Source organism: Oryctolagus cuniculus, chromosome 5 (genome assembly GCF_051225735.1).
Source record: "Oryctolagus cuniculus isolate XC-2025 breed Fujian yellow rabbit chromosome 5, ASM5122573v1, whole genome shotgun sequence".
NCBI classification, from domain to species: domain Eukaryota; kingdom Metazoa; phylum Chordata; class Mammalia; order Lagomorpha; family Leporidae; genus Oryctolagus; species Oryctolagus cuniculus.
Genome location: NC_142871.1, coordinates 54,046,775 through 54,063,561, shown reverse-complemented (window position 1 = coordinate 54,063,561; position 16,787 = coordinate 54,046,775). Strand labels below are relative to the sequence as shown.

General features: G+C 38.2%; 1 protein-coding gene across 1 annotated transcript in view; it reads left to right on the top strand.

Moving 5' to 3' along the window:
- Positions 1–16,787, top strand: part of LOC138849860 (amine sulfotransferase-like) — a 90,159-nt gene that overhangs the window by 50,665 nt on the left and 22,707 nt on the right. Inside the window, exons 5-6 of the mRNA XM_070074918.2 lie at positions 14,247–14,351; positions 16,463–16,671. Of these exons, the coding sequence (XP_069931019.2) occupies positions 14,247–14,351; positions 16,463–16,671 (314 nt within the window). The remainder of the gene's footprint in view (positions 1–14,246; positions 14,352–16,462; positions 16,672–16,787) is intronic.

The following is a 16,787-nucleotide window of genomic DNA, read 5'->3' as shown; positions in this document are numbered from 1 at the left end:
TAATACATACTCTATTCATTTATTTAGAAATCAGCGAATGATAGTATGTAAAAGTCACTGGATTGTGAGGAAAAGATAATTGTATCCTTATTCATAGAGCCCATAATCTAATGAGGAAGGAAAGCATTTACTGAGCTAGTATACAGCATTCAAAACTGTGATAAATGTGTTCATTAATGAAAACACTAGTACAATGTCAGCACATCTATGTAGTAAGAGTATCTGACATATTCAATTGTGATGGTGTCATATTTGGAAGAAGTCACATGAGAACAGAGAGCTAATAATATGATTTAACAAAAAGAAAAGAGGTGAATTAGAATTATAATCTAAGAAGAGAATATGTAAATTCTCAGACACAATAAATCATATGACAACTTTAAGAACTGAATGAGAATTTAAAAGAGGAAGGAAACTGTGATGAAAGACCAAGAAATAGAGAGGTGTGTAGGAGCCAGAGCATACATGATCTCTAGATTATGTTAGTGATATTCACTTCTTTAATTTTAAAAATAGAAAACAGTCCTTTAAGAGTCATAAGGATAACAATAGATTAAGTTATTATTATGAGTGCGATTCCCAATATTGGTTTGAAAAATGAATACACTCAGTCAGGACAATCAAATGAATTTATTAATCCACTGAATATATCAACAGTACCTTGGACTAAAATGGTTTCATTTGGAATGAAGAGAATGATAGCATTTAGGATATAAAAAGTTAAGGGACTGTTTATATAAAAATTCTAAAAAGAGAATGGTACCTAGGATGCTTGCTAAGTTTTTGGTTTGCATACCTAATCAGACAGTGTATAAATGAATAAAATAAATATTTAGGGAACCTTTTAGCAGGATCGTGTTAGAAGAAGCAGATCTTGGTTTTGAAATGTGATGTTAAAGTGAATTAGAATTAGCATAATGAACAGAATGGGAAATAAATAGAAAATAAAAATCAAAAGCTCAAAATTTATGTGATGAATATATTAAAGGTAATAAATTGGACTTAGTCATTGTATAGAATATAACAGAAATTAATGTAGATGAAATAGAGAGGGGGAAGGATTGGTGGGAGGCAAAGTAGGAGTAATTGGAAGAAAGAAAGGAAGAAGAGAAACAGAGTAGGGAAGGAAGGAGAGAGGAGAAAAGGGGAACAAGAACAATTACTGAGAGACCTTCACATGGAAGTTTGTGAGAGAAGGATGAGCCTGCCAAGAAAATAGAAAAGTAGCAATTAGAAGCTGGTGCCATGGCTCAACAGGCTAATCCTCTGCCTTGCTGCGCCGGCACACTGGGTTCTAGTCCCGGTCGGGGCGCCGGATTCTGTCCTGGCTGCCCTTCTTCCAGGCCAGCTCTCTGCTGTGGCCCAGGAGTGCAGTGGAGGATGGCCCAAGTGCTTGGGTCCTGCACCCACATGGGAGACCAGAAGAAGCACCTGGCTCCAGGCTTTGGATCAGTGCGATGCGCCGGCCGCGCGGCCATTGGAGGGTGAACCAACGGCAAAAAGGAAGACCTTTCTCTCTGTCTCTCTCTGTCCAATAAAAAAAACGTAGCAATTAGAGTGGTAAAACAAAATATGGAGTGTGTGGTAACAAAGAGGACAAGCATGTGTGTCAACAACTACAATTCTCTTCTATATTTTGACTTTTATATCTAGTAGAATTTCAAACAAATCATGTCAAAAGTAGAATTTATCACTCTGCCCACAAAATATAGTACCTTTGAGAGGTGGCATAATCCAAATGGTCAAATCAGAAACCTGCTTCCACTGTTAATTTTCTGCTTCACTCACAGCTTTCAACTAATCAGATAATCAGTGGGTCACATTAATTCTCCGAATCTCTTTTGGAAGATGCAATCTAGTCTCATTGCATGTTACCTTTCCTGTATACCAAGTCACCCACATATCTTGCTTAGTTCCTATGGCACTTTCCTACTTCAACTCCCTTCCTCCAGTTCAACTTTATTTCTATTTAATCTCCATCCTTCAACCACAGTTGTTGTCTCAAAAATGCAAACTAACCTCACCGTATTTTATACTTGAATTCTTTTATAAGAATGTGCTCACACACACACACATTTGTACACAGATTTTACTTAAAATTTGAGCAAAGAGATTACACTGTAAACCATGCAACTATGCTTAAACATTTGTGTTCCATCTTCAATATGCCAGCAGCAGATACTGCTCTTCTCCAATCTTCTGCTACATAGACTGTTCATATATTTTTGATTGAGGCGTATTATAAGCTTTGTAAAATACAGTTTACCATATAACAGGGTGAGAATCTTATTTCAACTGAGTATGAGATACAGAACTTGACTAGCTCAAGTGTTTTGGCTTTTAACTCTTTCTAAAAAATGCTTCAAATTTTCTCAAGTAATCGGGTAGTCATCCAACTTGGAGTAAATGGAAGGTTCTTCCCTCTTCTGCTGCTTCTCCCTGGGAATTTCTCAGTAAATTTAGCCAATACTTCCTCTTCCTTCTTCTCCTATGATAATCTCATCAGGGCACCCAAAGCGAAGCCGTTTATCTTAGAGGATTTGCACATTTACCAGTGACTTGGAGGTGGTATTCTGATGACTACAGTGACTTGAGCAGAAACATTTTGAGGTTTCCTGTCTCAAGTATCCACCAGGATAGAGTCAGAATGGAGTTAGTGGTAACTTCGGTGTTTAACTATTCACACTTAGTCATTTACACTATAAACAATGCAAGGGCATCCTTAACACAAAATGAAAATATTGGTTATTTTTTAGGGGGAGGGCAAAAATTTATGATTAGAAAAGGGTTGACTCTGGTGGGATTCTAGAACACTTGTTGAGTTTTTTGAGATTCATGCTGAAATTATGAATGCCTGTGTGTTTTATTTTAAAATGTAACAAAAGTCTTCCCAGGTTTTCAGTAGTCTTAAGAACAATGAAGAGTGGACATTGTGGCAGAGTGGGTAAACTGTTGCTTGGGAAGTCCATATCGCATATATGAATGCAGGTTTGAGTCCCAGCACTTCCACTTCTGATTCAGCTTCCTGCTACTGGCATCCTGGGACGCAGCAGATGATGGCTCAAGTTTGGGAGACCCAGATGGAATTCTGGGCTCCTGGCTTTAGCCTGACTCATTCCCTGGATGATGAGAGCATTTGGGGCATGGGCAAGTGGGGCAATCTCTCTCTCTCTCTCTCTCTCTCTCTCCCTGTTTTTCTGTTGTTCAATAGTTCAAGTAGATGAAACTAACTAAATATTTTTAAGAAGAATAATGGGAACCTAGTAACATATCAAATCTGATATAGTGAGAGATTTAATTCTTCTCTTCCTATAATCTTTCCCTTTGTATGTTATAAATAGCTGAAGCCTTCAGTGAATAAACTCATGCATGCTTGTATGCCTCACCTTCGAATCAGATCGTTTAATACTTCTCTGTTAGTGTTTTCTTTATTTCACTTAATATAATGCCTCCAAATTCATGTATGTTATTGCAAATCATAGGGTATCATCTTTTTATGATTAAGAAATATTCCATTGTGTGTATGCACAACATTTTCTTTATACTGGAACTTAGTGAGTAGAACTTAGTTTGTTTCCTTTTCCTGACTCTTGTGATTAGTGCTATAGTAAACATAGAAGTTCTGATTTGTCTTCCAACAGGCAGATTTTATTTCCATTGGATATATACCCAGAAGTAAAATTTCTGGACCATACCTAATTATATTTTTAGTTTTTTAAGAGGAACATATATAGTTTTTTTCTATATTTTATTTTTCTGAGTATTTGAAAAGTTTAGTTCTTAGATGATTGGTTTCTAGCACCTTAATTTGGTCTTTAGGTGAGATCACGGTTCCACTGAAGATCTTGGTATATGTTGGTGAACAACATCATCTTCACACTGAAGGATTAATTATAGTAGTATGACTTTTTTTTTTGACAGGCAGAGTGGACAGTGAGAGAGAAAGAGATAGAAAGGTCTTCCTTTTGCTGTTGGTTCACCCTCCAATGGCCGGCGCAGCCGGTGCGCTATAGCCTGCGCATTGCACTGATCCGATGGCAGGAGCCAGGTACTTATCCTGGTCTCCCATGGGGTGCAGGGCCCAAGCACTTGGGCCATCCTCCACTGCACTCCCTGGCCACAACAGAGAGCTGGCCTGGAAAAGGGGCAACCGGGACAAAATCCGGCGCCCCGACTGGGACTAGAACCCGGTGTGCTGGCACCACAAGGTGGAGGATTAGCCTAGTGAGCTGCAGCGCCGGCCAGTAGTATGACTTTACTTGTGGTTACCCTTCTAGAAATTCTCAACGGTCTATTTTCTCCAAGTATAAATGCTTCTGCTCTTTCAGGACTAGATAATATTTTAAGCTGAGGCTTATCCTAGGTCCACTTTTGATATATTTTTATTGATTCAGTTCTATGATATCTCCTCAAGTCTGTCTCTAACCTTCAGTTGATGTATTATTCAGTATGAAGTGACCACAAGGCCCACTTCAGTGACATACACCAAAGTGAGTTTTTCCCTCCTGAGTGTAGGTCTTTGCCTTTTGCTGGGCAAGTCTAGGGGCTAAATCTGCTAACACTGCCCTGGCGGTAGAAGCCTATGTGCATTATCAAATGGTGTGTCTCGGCTCAGCATTCTTGGCTCTATACTTTATAGTATAGTCATAACCACCCTCATCTGGCCATTCTACATGTTGGCAGTTTAGCTTTCTTCTTGCAGGTGAGGGAGGGGTAATATAAGCAGTCTTGCTATGAAGACTCTAAATAATATAAATGTATGGACCTTGGGGAAAGGGGCAGGGAACTCAGTCTGACTGAAGTTTCTGACTGTGGGCTGGGCACTGGGATTCAGTTAGCTCTCCCTGTTCCAAACCTGAGATGTCTTTCTCCACATCACTTTCCTTGGAGTTAGGGAAGGAGTGATGCTGGAAACTCTTTAATTTCTGTTACCTTCCATGTGACTTTTCTTATTCTTATTCCAAATGGTTTCTTACCTGATATTCATTTCTCTAGTAAATGTGACTTGATGTGTTACTAACTTCTCAAATTGGTATTTCTGTGGGAAGGTGTTCACCAGAATGTCTTACTCAACCACTATCCTGGTCCTCAATGTCTTATCACCTATTGTTCTGCCATGTATTAGTTTTGGTTATAAAAATATTAGTTACATAAAATTTAACATGAAATTATGTGTTCATATTGGTAGAAATAATTTCAGAACTAAGGTATTGTTATTTTACTTACCTCATCACATTCAGTCTCTTCTCCCGTCATCTACAAGAGTAAAAATAAAGCCACTTTGCAGTCTTTTCAAGGCTCTTTATTCTCTTTCCCCAATCGATCCATACTGCTCCATTTCTTATGAGCACAATGAAATTTGATTTTCATTAAATATAGGCTGGATTTCACGTTTCTGTAACTTAGAACTTATGCTTATATTCAGAAAATGATTCAGTAGTCTTACAGAAAATTTCTGTTTCTCTTAGAAGGAAGTATTTCCTACTCATGAAAATTGTTCTAAGATATATTTATTTGAAAGGTAGACTGAAAAAATAACTACAAAAGATAAACGAAGCATGAATTTGAATTTTTTGGTAAGATAAACAGAATAGATGAAACTTTAGCCAGACTTATAAAGACTAAAAAGAGAAAACAACTTATATGAATAAAATTAGAGATGGAAAAAGAAAACTTTACAACCAACAGCACTGAAATAAAAAGGTTCATAAGAAACTACTATGAAAAACTATATGCTAACAAGCTTCAAGAGCCTCAAAGGGATGGATAAGTTCCTAGATACATATAATCTATGAAGATTTAATCAAGAAGATTTAGAAAATCTAAACATACCTGAAACATGCAGTGAGATTGAAGCAGTATTTAGAGGTCTTCAATCAAGGAAAAGTACAGGACCTAATGGCTTTACACTGAATTCTACAATACAGTTAAAGAGGAGCTAACTCCAATACTTTTCAAACTATACCAAAATATTGAACAGGATGTAACCTTCCAGAGCTTTTACAAGACAATAATGACTCCAATACCAAAACAAAAATATGACATATGAAGAATCTATAGACATATATCCTTGATAAACATGGATGCAAAAATTTTAAAATTAGTTTTTAACGGATTCAGTGTGCTCTGTAAATACAGTTCCAAGAATATAACAATATTCCCTTCCTCTCTCTCTGTCCCTCCCACTTTCCTTCCTATCCCTTTTTTTCTTTCTTTTAGTTTTCAATAAAACACATTTTAAATTTACATTACAGTAAAAAGGCATAATACTTCATGGAATAAGAAGTTTATTTTTTAAATTTTACTTTATTTTACTTTTAAGGTTTTTTTGTAATGAATACAAATTTCATATGTACAGCTTTTAGAGATATAGTGTTTCTTCCCCCCATTCCTGCCTTCTCAGCCCCACTCCCATCCCACCTCCCACTCCTTCTCCCATTCCATTTTCCATTAAGATTCGTTTTTAATTGACTTTATATACAGAAGACCAACTCTATACTAAGTAGAGATTCCAACTATTTGCACCCCTACAGACACATGATATAAAGTACAGTTTGAAGAAAAGTTTGACTGTTAATTCTCATAGTACACTTCATAAATGACAGAGGTCCAACATTGGGAGTAAGTGCACAAGGACTCCTGTTGTTGATTTAACAACTGACACTCTTATTTATGATGTCAGTGATCACCCAAGGCTCTTGTCATGAGCTGCCAAGGGTATAGAAGCCCTTTGAGTTCACAAACTCCGTCGGCTGTGTGGACTGCTTCCCATGTTGGAACTTTCTCTCCTTTGTAATTCTATCTATTGTTACTACCAGGTGCTTGGTCTTCTTTATGTGATCCCTTTGACTTATGGTCCTATCTATATGATGAATTCCATACTTAATATGGTCACTCTATCACGTAAGATCGGATTAGTGCACACAGTTAAATGGTATTTGGAGTCCCATGGCAAGTTTTTAGCTTCACCCTTAGGGATAAGTCTGTGGGAAAGTGTGCTGATCTGTACAGCTCCTCCCTCTCTCTTTCCCACTCTTATTTTTAACTGGAATCTATTTTCAAATGACTTAATGCATCTATGCTTAATTCTATGTTAAGTAAGGAGTTCAACCAATGGTGTTACGTAGAGAAAAAAAGAATAATAAATAAATAAAATGAAATAATAAACTGTTCCTCCACAGTCAAGACAAGTAATTGCTTCTCATAGTGTCAGTTTCACTTCTACAGGTCTCCTTTAAGGTGATCTGTTAGTTCTCACAGGTCAGGGAGAACATATGGTATTTGTCCTTTGGTTCTGGCTTGTTTCACTAAGTGTGATATTTTCCAGATTCATTCATTTAGCTGTAAATGACCAGGTTTTGTAGTTTTTTTAAACTGCTGTGTAGTATTCCATTGAGTACATATCCCATAGTTTCTTTATCCATTCTCATGTTGATGGGCATTTAGGTTGATTCCGTATCTTGGCTACTATGAATTGAGCTGCAATAAACATGGAGGTGCAGATGACCCTTTTATTTGTTGATTTCATTTCCTTTGGGTAAACTCTGAGGAGTGGGGTGGCTGGGTCGTATGGTAGGAGTAGACTCAGATTTCTGAGTTATCTTCAAACTGTCTTTGACAGTGACTTTATCAGTTTGTATTCCCACCAAAGGTAGATTAAGCTACCTTTTTCCCCACATCCTCACCAGTGGGAATAAGAAGTTTAACAAGTAGAAAGCAAAAAGACCCTAGTTTATCAGGTTCAAGAAGATATTCCAATCTGCTCTCTTAACTTTTTTTGGGACACTCAACTTTTTATTTTAGGGGAAAATAGAAAGGATACAAATGACCAGCCAGGGGTGCACATGGCAAAGTCTGGAAGGGTCCTGAGTGCAGGAGTTTCTGTCTCCATAGAGTGAGAATTCCTCACACCCAGCATGTGGGTGTGCTCACCAGCCTATAATGGCTCCAGGTTGTGCTGTCCAGGGTCTTGTTGGAGGTCAACATAGACATGATCGATTGAACCACTGACAGTTAACTCAGTCTCCACATCCTATCAGGTGGGACTGAAAGTTTCATCCTCTAATCATGTCTTGGTGTTTCTGGTAACCAGTCCCTGTTCTGAAAGTCCCCAACCACCAGTCATCTCATTAGCGTACAAAAAGACACTCCACACAGAATACACAGGATTCCTAGAAGCTCTTGTGTCAGGAAAGTGGGTATTAAGATGAAATACACCTAAAAGTGTTCCTCTCACTTGTGGCACCCAGAGAATCAGAAAGATCTCAGGGGCTCTGTGCAAGGAACTGGGCATGAAAACCAAGTATGTATTTCTTTTTCCACCCTAGTGTCCCAGAACAGTGTGGACAGGAGGATGTCATGGTGGAAAAAGCAGACCCAGGTTGGAATCCTGAGTAACACTAGCTGTGTGATCTAGGCTAAGTACATGACCTTCCTGAGCCTCATGCTCCTCACTTGTAAGATGCAAATGATAGCTCCCGCCTTGCAGGGTTACCGGGAGGAACAAGAAACAAGTGTGTGCAGTTTTCTGATTACAGAAAGGAAATAAAGAGTAGCTATTATTGTCAGTAAGACCTGGCTATTTTTCATTAAGTCAAATGTTCCTTATGAAAAATGGGGCAGCCGATTCAGTGGAGTACTTTGTGTCTTCATTTCCTTCTTGATCTCTGGGGACGCACACTCTGAGGTCAGCTATGAACTCTCACCTTAATTCTTTGTTAGCTTCCACACTCTATGAGACTGGACTTATTAGCCTGAATATGATTACATTTACCCAGAGTCCTGAGGACCTTGCTTTACAAATATTGGTGTACATTCACATTAGGCCCCAATGTCAACTCCTTTGGAAATGTCGTGGAGCCCCAGCATCCTTCTGGGCTCCCTGCCATTGACATACAGGCGTGATGTGAAGTGTCCCCACAGGACTGGCTGAGGGCCTTGTGCTCCTGCCAGTGTGCCCAGGATGGTGTGCAGCTAGAGAAAGCAGGCACAGCCACTGCTGGGAGACATTTGTGTGGAGATAAGACCCTCTGGGAGCCACGGTCTGTGCCACCCACCTTGGTTGGCTTCCCTGGATCTGTCACCTCCTAATTCTGTGCTAAGGGCCTTTTAGATACTGTTTAATCCCCTACGCAGGAGAGCGGGGATTTTCCAGAATTAGTTTGCTTCTAAAGTTCTGTGACAGCCTTAATGACACATTCCATATTGGAGTGCCTGGTCCCAGCTCCACTCTGCTTCCAGCTTCCTGCTGGTGGTTGTAGGTGATGGATCAGGGGATGGGTCCCTGTGATCATGTTTGAGGCCCCAATTTAGTTATAGGCTCCTAGCTTTGTCTTGGCCCAGCCCAGCTGTTCAGGCATTTGGGTAGTGAACCAGCAGATACCTTCTGTACCTTGTTTGTTGTATGATCTTATGCAGTCACTTTGCCTGTCTAATCTTGTTTTTAACTTTTCTTAAAATGAGCATCACAAGGTTTTCACGATGATGAAAGAAGCTTTTGCATATGGGAACCAGTGGTGGGACAAAGTTGCTTTAAGAAAAAAGTACACTATCATTAACCAAGTGGGAAGCTAGGGAGATTTACAATGAAATCTTACCCAGAGGGTTTTCACTTGTGGTTACTGCAGGGTGAAAGGGGACCACTTGTGACTCTTCCTTCTGTGTCATTTGCTGGTGTCTCCTGGCCTCATCCCAGGTAGTACTGTGGCCACTTCTTCGAGAAAGAATCCCAGGGTTGGGGGATGCTGTCCATATGTATGTGCACAGGCCATCTGCAAGGCGAAATCTAGTAGGTGCAGGGGATCTATAATGGGAAATGTATTTTATTGCCTTTTAGTAATTGCATGTTTTTGAAACATTTGAAATATTATAATTAAAGATTAAAATAAATAGATTCAGATTAGAATTGGGTCAAACATTTAGGAAGTAGTATTATTCGCCTAAATGAAAAGAGCAGGATGTCTTTCTGTCTTTCCCAATGCGAGTATGTTTACATAACTGTCTGCCATAGAGCAGGGCTTCTCAAAAGGGCCACCACTGGGCATCTGAGGCTGGATAATTCTTTGTGATGGGGCCTGTCCTGTATGTTTCTGTAGCATGCTGAGCAGCTTCCCCTGCCTCTGCCTACTCCCATTCTTGTACTTTTCTTGAGCCATGGCTGCAATCAGCCATTTATCTTGATTCCTCTCAGTGGTTAAATACAACTGTCATTGTTTAGCATTCAAAGGAGAAATCTACAACAATGGCTTTGGGGTGTTGTCTTAATCACTCAGGGGTGGGGAGTGTTATCACTGACTGCTTTAGAAGTCTCATAGTTGATAATGACAAAAGAAAGAGAAAGGAGGGCAGTGAAAGCAGAGGGAGGGAGGGAGGAAGGGAGAGAAAGTGAGAGAGCAAGAGTGTGAGTGATAGCAAGAGAATGAGAGAGCTAGTGAGAGAGAGCAAGAGGGAGAGACAGAGAGAGAGAGACGCTGAGACCAAGATCAAGAAAGCAGAGAAATGATCCCAAGTACCTCAAAAAATGCTAAACCATCCAGTTCAATTTAATTTACAGATTTCGTACAATTTGTTATAAAATCAGAACTTTGTGCCTGAGCTGTTTGTGTTAGCAAGCAGTCTTCCCCAATTGGTCTTCACAGCTGTGCCAACCACACAAAGTGGATTGTTTTACTAGTATTGTCTTAATTTACAGGCCTTGTGAGAAATGAGACAGGCTCAATATTTATAAGCATAAATTATCCTTAGATTAAATTCTATTCCCATATCAGTAAATATTTTCATATCGAAAAGATTAAAATCTTCCCTACGATCAAATTCTATATTTAGTGAAAACCTGGGAATTATTATCAAAGATCAGTTTATGTGGAAAACAGCAGACTAACAAATAGGTGAATAGCCAGTAAGAGATGTTAGGGCAGGCCTGAGGCAGATATCGGTTATTAAAACACAAAAAGGCACACAAATCATTTGTAATAATTGCCTTTAAAAACTGAGTATACTGAAAGGGCATCACTTAGGTCAATTCTGGGGGTCGGTGCTATGGTATAGTAGGCTAAGCCTCATTGTGGCGCTGGCATCCCATATGGGTGCTGCTTTGTGTCTCCAATTCAGCTCTCTGCTAATGACCTGGGAAATCAGTGGATATTGGCCCAAGTGCTTGGGCTCCTGCACCAATGTGGAAGGCCCTGAGGAAGCTCCTGTCTCCTGGCTTCGGATTGGCCCAACTCTGGCCTTAGCAGCCATCTGGAGAGTGAACCAGTGAATGGAAGACCTCTCTCTTTGTGTCTGTAACTCTGTCTCTCAAATAAATGAATAAAGCTTTTTTAAAAAAGACAATTCTGGATTCTGGAAAATTAATTTATATACTAACAGGATTGATAAGATTTCTGGAAACTTCCACAACCACAGCCAGCTTTTCAATAGAAAAAACAAACCAGAGGAGATTAAGAGAAAAACAAAAGAGAGGTAGGTGTCAACAAAGATCTGAGAATGGAAATCAGGCTCCTTACATATATCTAAAGGATGCAACTCCCTGTAACTCATGCCCACGGATGTCATTACTATAGTTTTCAATACTCCTTGACTGTTTCACAATTATTGAAATTAGTAGGGCAGTCTTCTTTAATATTTCCAAATGGTTTGACTCCTATGATATTTCTAGAATAATCTGATATGCTTTCCCTAATGTCAACAAAATCTTACTCAACTAATCCAAGCTGAGCTACTGGTTTGTTTTCTAGAACAGTACTCATTGGCCAAAACGAACTCTGTAGGGAATATTTATTTCGCAGCAACACCTCAGTTCCTCTCATCCCTGATATGCTATCAGTGGTGATTTTGCTTCCTCAGCTGATCTACAACAGTGAGTAGGAAAAGGAGAGACGGAGGGTCTCTTTAAAATCTCTGCCTCTTTTCTGCATAACAGGTGCATTTACCTTTTTCTCCCAAATTTTTGATTTTTCCTGTTTTCTTTGGGACCTCAATGTAAGAATGAGAGGGAGATACAGATGCTGTTTCTATTTATACAACAATTTCTTCCATATTTAAAAGCTATGAATGATTCATTCAGAATGATGTGGACTGTCTGGCATTCCTTCCTCTATTGCATGCATCCAGGGTCTCTAGAATCTGTGCTGGTTTTCTGGAGAGTGTGTGAGTGGCATTGTGGGCTATGAGGAAGATTGTGATAATGAGCCATGCTTCATCTTTGTGTTTTCCTTCAATTAAAGTTTCTACTCATGGACTTCTCCATTTGTTCATGTTATACAATGCAAAACATTTATCACCACAATCCAAAAGCTGAGTTCTAAGTTGTCCTGGGAAATTGTGATGGTGATAACCTTGACAAAGAGAAAATTGCAAAATTGTTAACATCTGTGTGGCCAGTAAGGCACCTGTTATCAATGTGGAGAACAGTCTGAACAGCTGCCATGCACTTTCCATGTTTCTGGAATACTTAACTCATAAATGCATTATAGGAAGAATGTGCCAGAGGAAATTTATACTTTTCAGAAGTCAACAGAATTTAATGAAGAGATGGTGTCCTTGTCATTCTACTATCTACTATGTACAAATAATCATACCCTATGAACAAAGTAACCAGTTAGCTGGAGTCATGTAAGTGACTGAGCCAATTTGGAAGAGCATATACTATAATAGCACCATCTTGTTGGATCTTCATCCTATAGAAATCTACTATTCTGTGAGGAATAGTCCATATTGTTTCTATTTTCATATTATCATGTATTATTCTGTATTTTAATTTTAATTTAATTTTTAATTTTTATTTTTATTCTGTATTTTAATAATTGGTAGTTAGACTAACACAACAGTGGCTGAAATGTCAGATGTTTCTTCTTTGTTGATGAATGAATGTATTGCATAACCTTATATATAATTTCTTTTAAAATATGTTATATCTAGCAAAGTATACAAGCTATGTATGTATGGTTTTGAAAATAATCATACATACCTCTCTCTGTAACTCTGTCTTTCAAATAAAGAAAATAAATCCTTAAAAAAAAGAAATTGTGATATCAATGTCAAAATAACTCTCAGTCTCATGCAGAGCTAATAGCAATGTTTGACTAGCCAAAAGTTTTAAAATATTTGTTCTTAGACTGTTTATTTTTAATTTTATTATTTTCCTTTGCTAGATTTCTGATTTCTGCTGGAAATTACAATTACCACACAGCATTCTGCAACTATAGAGGATCCATATTTCCCAGGTTTCTACTCCTGCAGAGTATTCTCAATGATTCATTTAAAACACTGTATCAGATTCCACAGGCAGAAATTTCTTCCTGGGTCACTGGTTATTTACACTCTAGGGAAAACAAACAAGCAAAACTAAGCCAGAAACAAAATATATTCCTTAAATTAATAAAATGTATTCATCAAAGAATTTCCTATTCTTTTTTATAAAGATTTATTTATTTATTTGTAAGGCAGAGTTACACAGAGAGAGATGGAGAGGCAGAGAGAGAGAGAGGTCTTTTGTCTGATGGTTCACTCCCCAACTTGCTGCAAGCACTGGAGCTGCGCTGATCCAAAGCCAGGAGCCAGGAGTTTCTTCTGGGTCTCCCACGCAGGTGCAAGGGCCAAGGACTTGGGCCATCTTCTGCTTTCCCAGGCCATAGAAGAGAGCTGGATTGGAAGCGGAGCAGCTGGGTCTCGAAAAGGCTCCCATAAGGGATGCCTGTGCTTCAGGCCAGGGTGTTAACCCTCTGCATCCCAGCGCCGGCCCCAGAATTTCCTATTCTTTCCAAGGGAAATATCAGAAAAAAGAGATAAAATAACCAGAAATTGTGTATTAAAAGCATGGGTCCTTTGGCCAAATTTTCTGGTATCAAATCATTCTCATTCTACTTGTAATAGCTGGACAAACTTGAGTAATAGGATTGACTTCACTGTGCCTTACTGCCCTCATCTGTATCTTTGAAATCACAATCATGTTCCCTCATGAAGTTTTAGGAAAAGCAATTTAACCTCTTAGTGTCTTAGTTTCCTCTTCTTTAAAATAATGATAACAACAGCAGTATTCGATTACTGTGGTTTAAATAATGAATATATAACATGCTTGTTGTGTTATGTGAGTTGGTTTATATAAGACATTTAATTGATGCGTGGCACATTGCAGCACTCACTAAGTTTCAGTAATTTAAGCAATTGAAGAGATATTTATGTGTTTTTTACTTGTAGGTGAAAAGTTATGGACAATTCACATAAATATTTATTGAACTTCAAAGGCTATAATTTTGTACGTACACTTGTTGATATGAAAGTACTGGAAAAGTTAGATGATTTTGAATTCAGAGATGATGATGTCTTCGTAGTCACATATCCCAAATCTGGTAAGTTTAACGAGCAAACCATCTGGGATCAGTTTTCATTTAGGCTTCGTAAAAAATGTGTATCAATAAGCCTTTTTCTGGATATCAACAGTAACAGAAGCCACTACAATTTAGTCAGAAAAGAAGTTAAAAAGCTCAAATCCCTATGGTATAAGGCATTTTCAGTGTAAACATTGTACTATCTGATAGTAAATAAGAAGAACTCAAATATTGAGGTAAGAACAGGTACTTGTTAAATGCTGACTTGTTTGATCAGGAAGAAAATGAGGGAAATATAAATTAAAAAACCCAGATGGATTTTGTTCCTAAGATGATTTTAAGTACTGTAATTGCTTTGTATTTTCTTACAAAATCATTTTCAGCTAAAATAAGTGCATGTAAATTTATGTTTTCCAAAATATTATTTTTAAATTGTCCTTTTTAGAACATAGGATAATTTTGCCATTGAAACAATGATGTAAAGAGTTGTTTAAGCTTCTTAGACTTTCTGGTGTCTAAGTCAATGCAATAATAATAATGAAAAAACCTCTTCCTAATTTTTACAAAAATGCTCTAGCCCTTCCTTTCACACTCTGCTTTGAGTTTCTTGACCTTAATATCTTTTTTCCAAATTAGTAACTATTTGCCTTGCCTCTGGATTCCTCCATCCTGTGAAAATTGTCCGTTGGATGGTTCAGTAACAAATGAAATGGTTTCTTCATTTTCTTCCATAGATATTGCTGTCATTTCAGTTTTCTTGGTTTAAGGTCAAGCATCTCAGTAACAAAAAATGTCCTTCCAGTTCTCTTTATCCTGACCAAGATTTTGGAAAGCCACACATCAGTGCCTATCCCATCCTAAGGTGGCTTTGCTGTCTCTGGGATTGACTATAAATTGTATTAAATCTATCTTGTAGATAAATCACTTAGGCAGTAGCATTTACAAGACTTTTGGTACATCACATTCTTTTGGAACATTCACAATCACAGATGCAAAAATCCTTAACCAAATATAAAAAAAAAATCAATTCCATCAAGTTAAGGAAATATATACCATGATTAACAGGGATTTTTTGCAGAAATCAATATATGTTAAGAACTTTAAAGGATAATTTTATTTATGTATTAGGGAGAGGGAGAGGAAGAGGGAGGAAAGGAGGGGAAGAGGGGGAGAGAGAGAGAGAGACAGAGAGAGACAGAGGGAGGGAGAGAGAGAGTGGTATTTCATCCTCTGGCTACCTCCTCAAATATCTTGAATGAGGAATCCAACTTCATAGATATAAAGTCCAGCCAAGTCTCCCATACGAGTGGCAGAATACCAATTACTTGAGTCACGTCACTGCCTACCAGGATCTACATTAGATCTAACTCAAGGAATCTGAGGTGGGGCAAGGATGTATTACTGCTAGGCTAAATGCTTTCTACTTAAAACATTATAACATATACCAAGAGAAAAGGAGAAAGTGCATTTTATCATGTCAATAAATGCAGAAACTATAACAAAATAGGGAGAAAATGGAACATCCTTCACCTGGCTAATAGAACTTACCTCAAACCCCAATAAATACCATTTAAAATCAGAATCCAGGGTGAGCAATTAGAAATTTCTACATTAGTGCATATGGGTTTGATTCCTGGCTCTGCCTCTTGGCCCCAGTGTCCTGTTAATGAAGACCCCAGGAGGAAGGAGTGATGGTCTTCCATATGGGTGGTAGGAATCCAGTTACTTGAGCCACTGCTTCTTCTCAGTGTATACACTAGCAGGAAGCTAAAGTCAGGAACCAGAGCTTGGGATCAAACCTATAAACCCCAATGTGGGATGAACCTAAACCACTAGTCTACATGCCCATTCTTGAAAGGGTGCTTTTTTTTTTTTTCTTTGTCAACATGATCCCTACCTTAGCAGTGAATGGTGGGTGGAACCTGGAGAAACTGCATTGAATTTATTTGTGGTTTACAGACTAAAAGGTAAAGTTGGAGTTAAGATTTTCTATAGAATTTGTTTTCGTATTTATTGTGTAATAATGTCAGAACACCTGAAACAAGTTTGTTATACGTGGTTTGACCATTACTATTCACAGTTATTATTCAAAGCTATATTAGGTATGAAAACAAGATTATCTGTGTTTATAGGTACTATCTGGACTCAGCAGATACTAAGCTTGATTTATTTTGAGGGCCACCGAAACAGAACTGAGAAGTGGGACACGCTTGATAGAGTGCCCTTCTTGGAATACAATATTCGCAAAGTGGACATTGAGAACAGACCATCCCCTCGCCTCTTTTCTTCCCACCTTCCATATTATTTAGCACCCAAAAGTCTCAAGAACAACAAAGCTAAAGTAAGTCACAGAAATATCTTATGCACTTTTTGCACTGGCAGCACACCTTCCCTAAGAATTGTTCTCCAGCCCCACTCACTCATATTCTTTCAAATGTTGTGATTATTAAATAATAA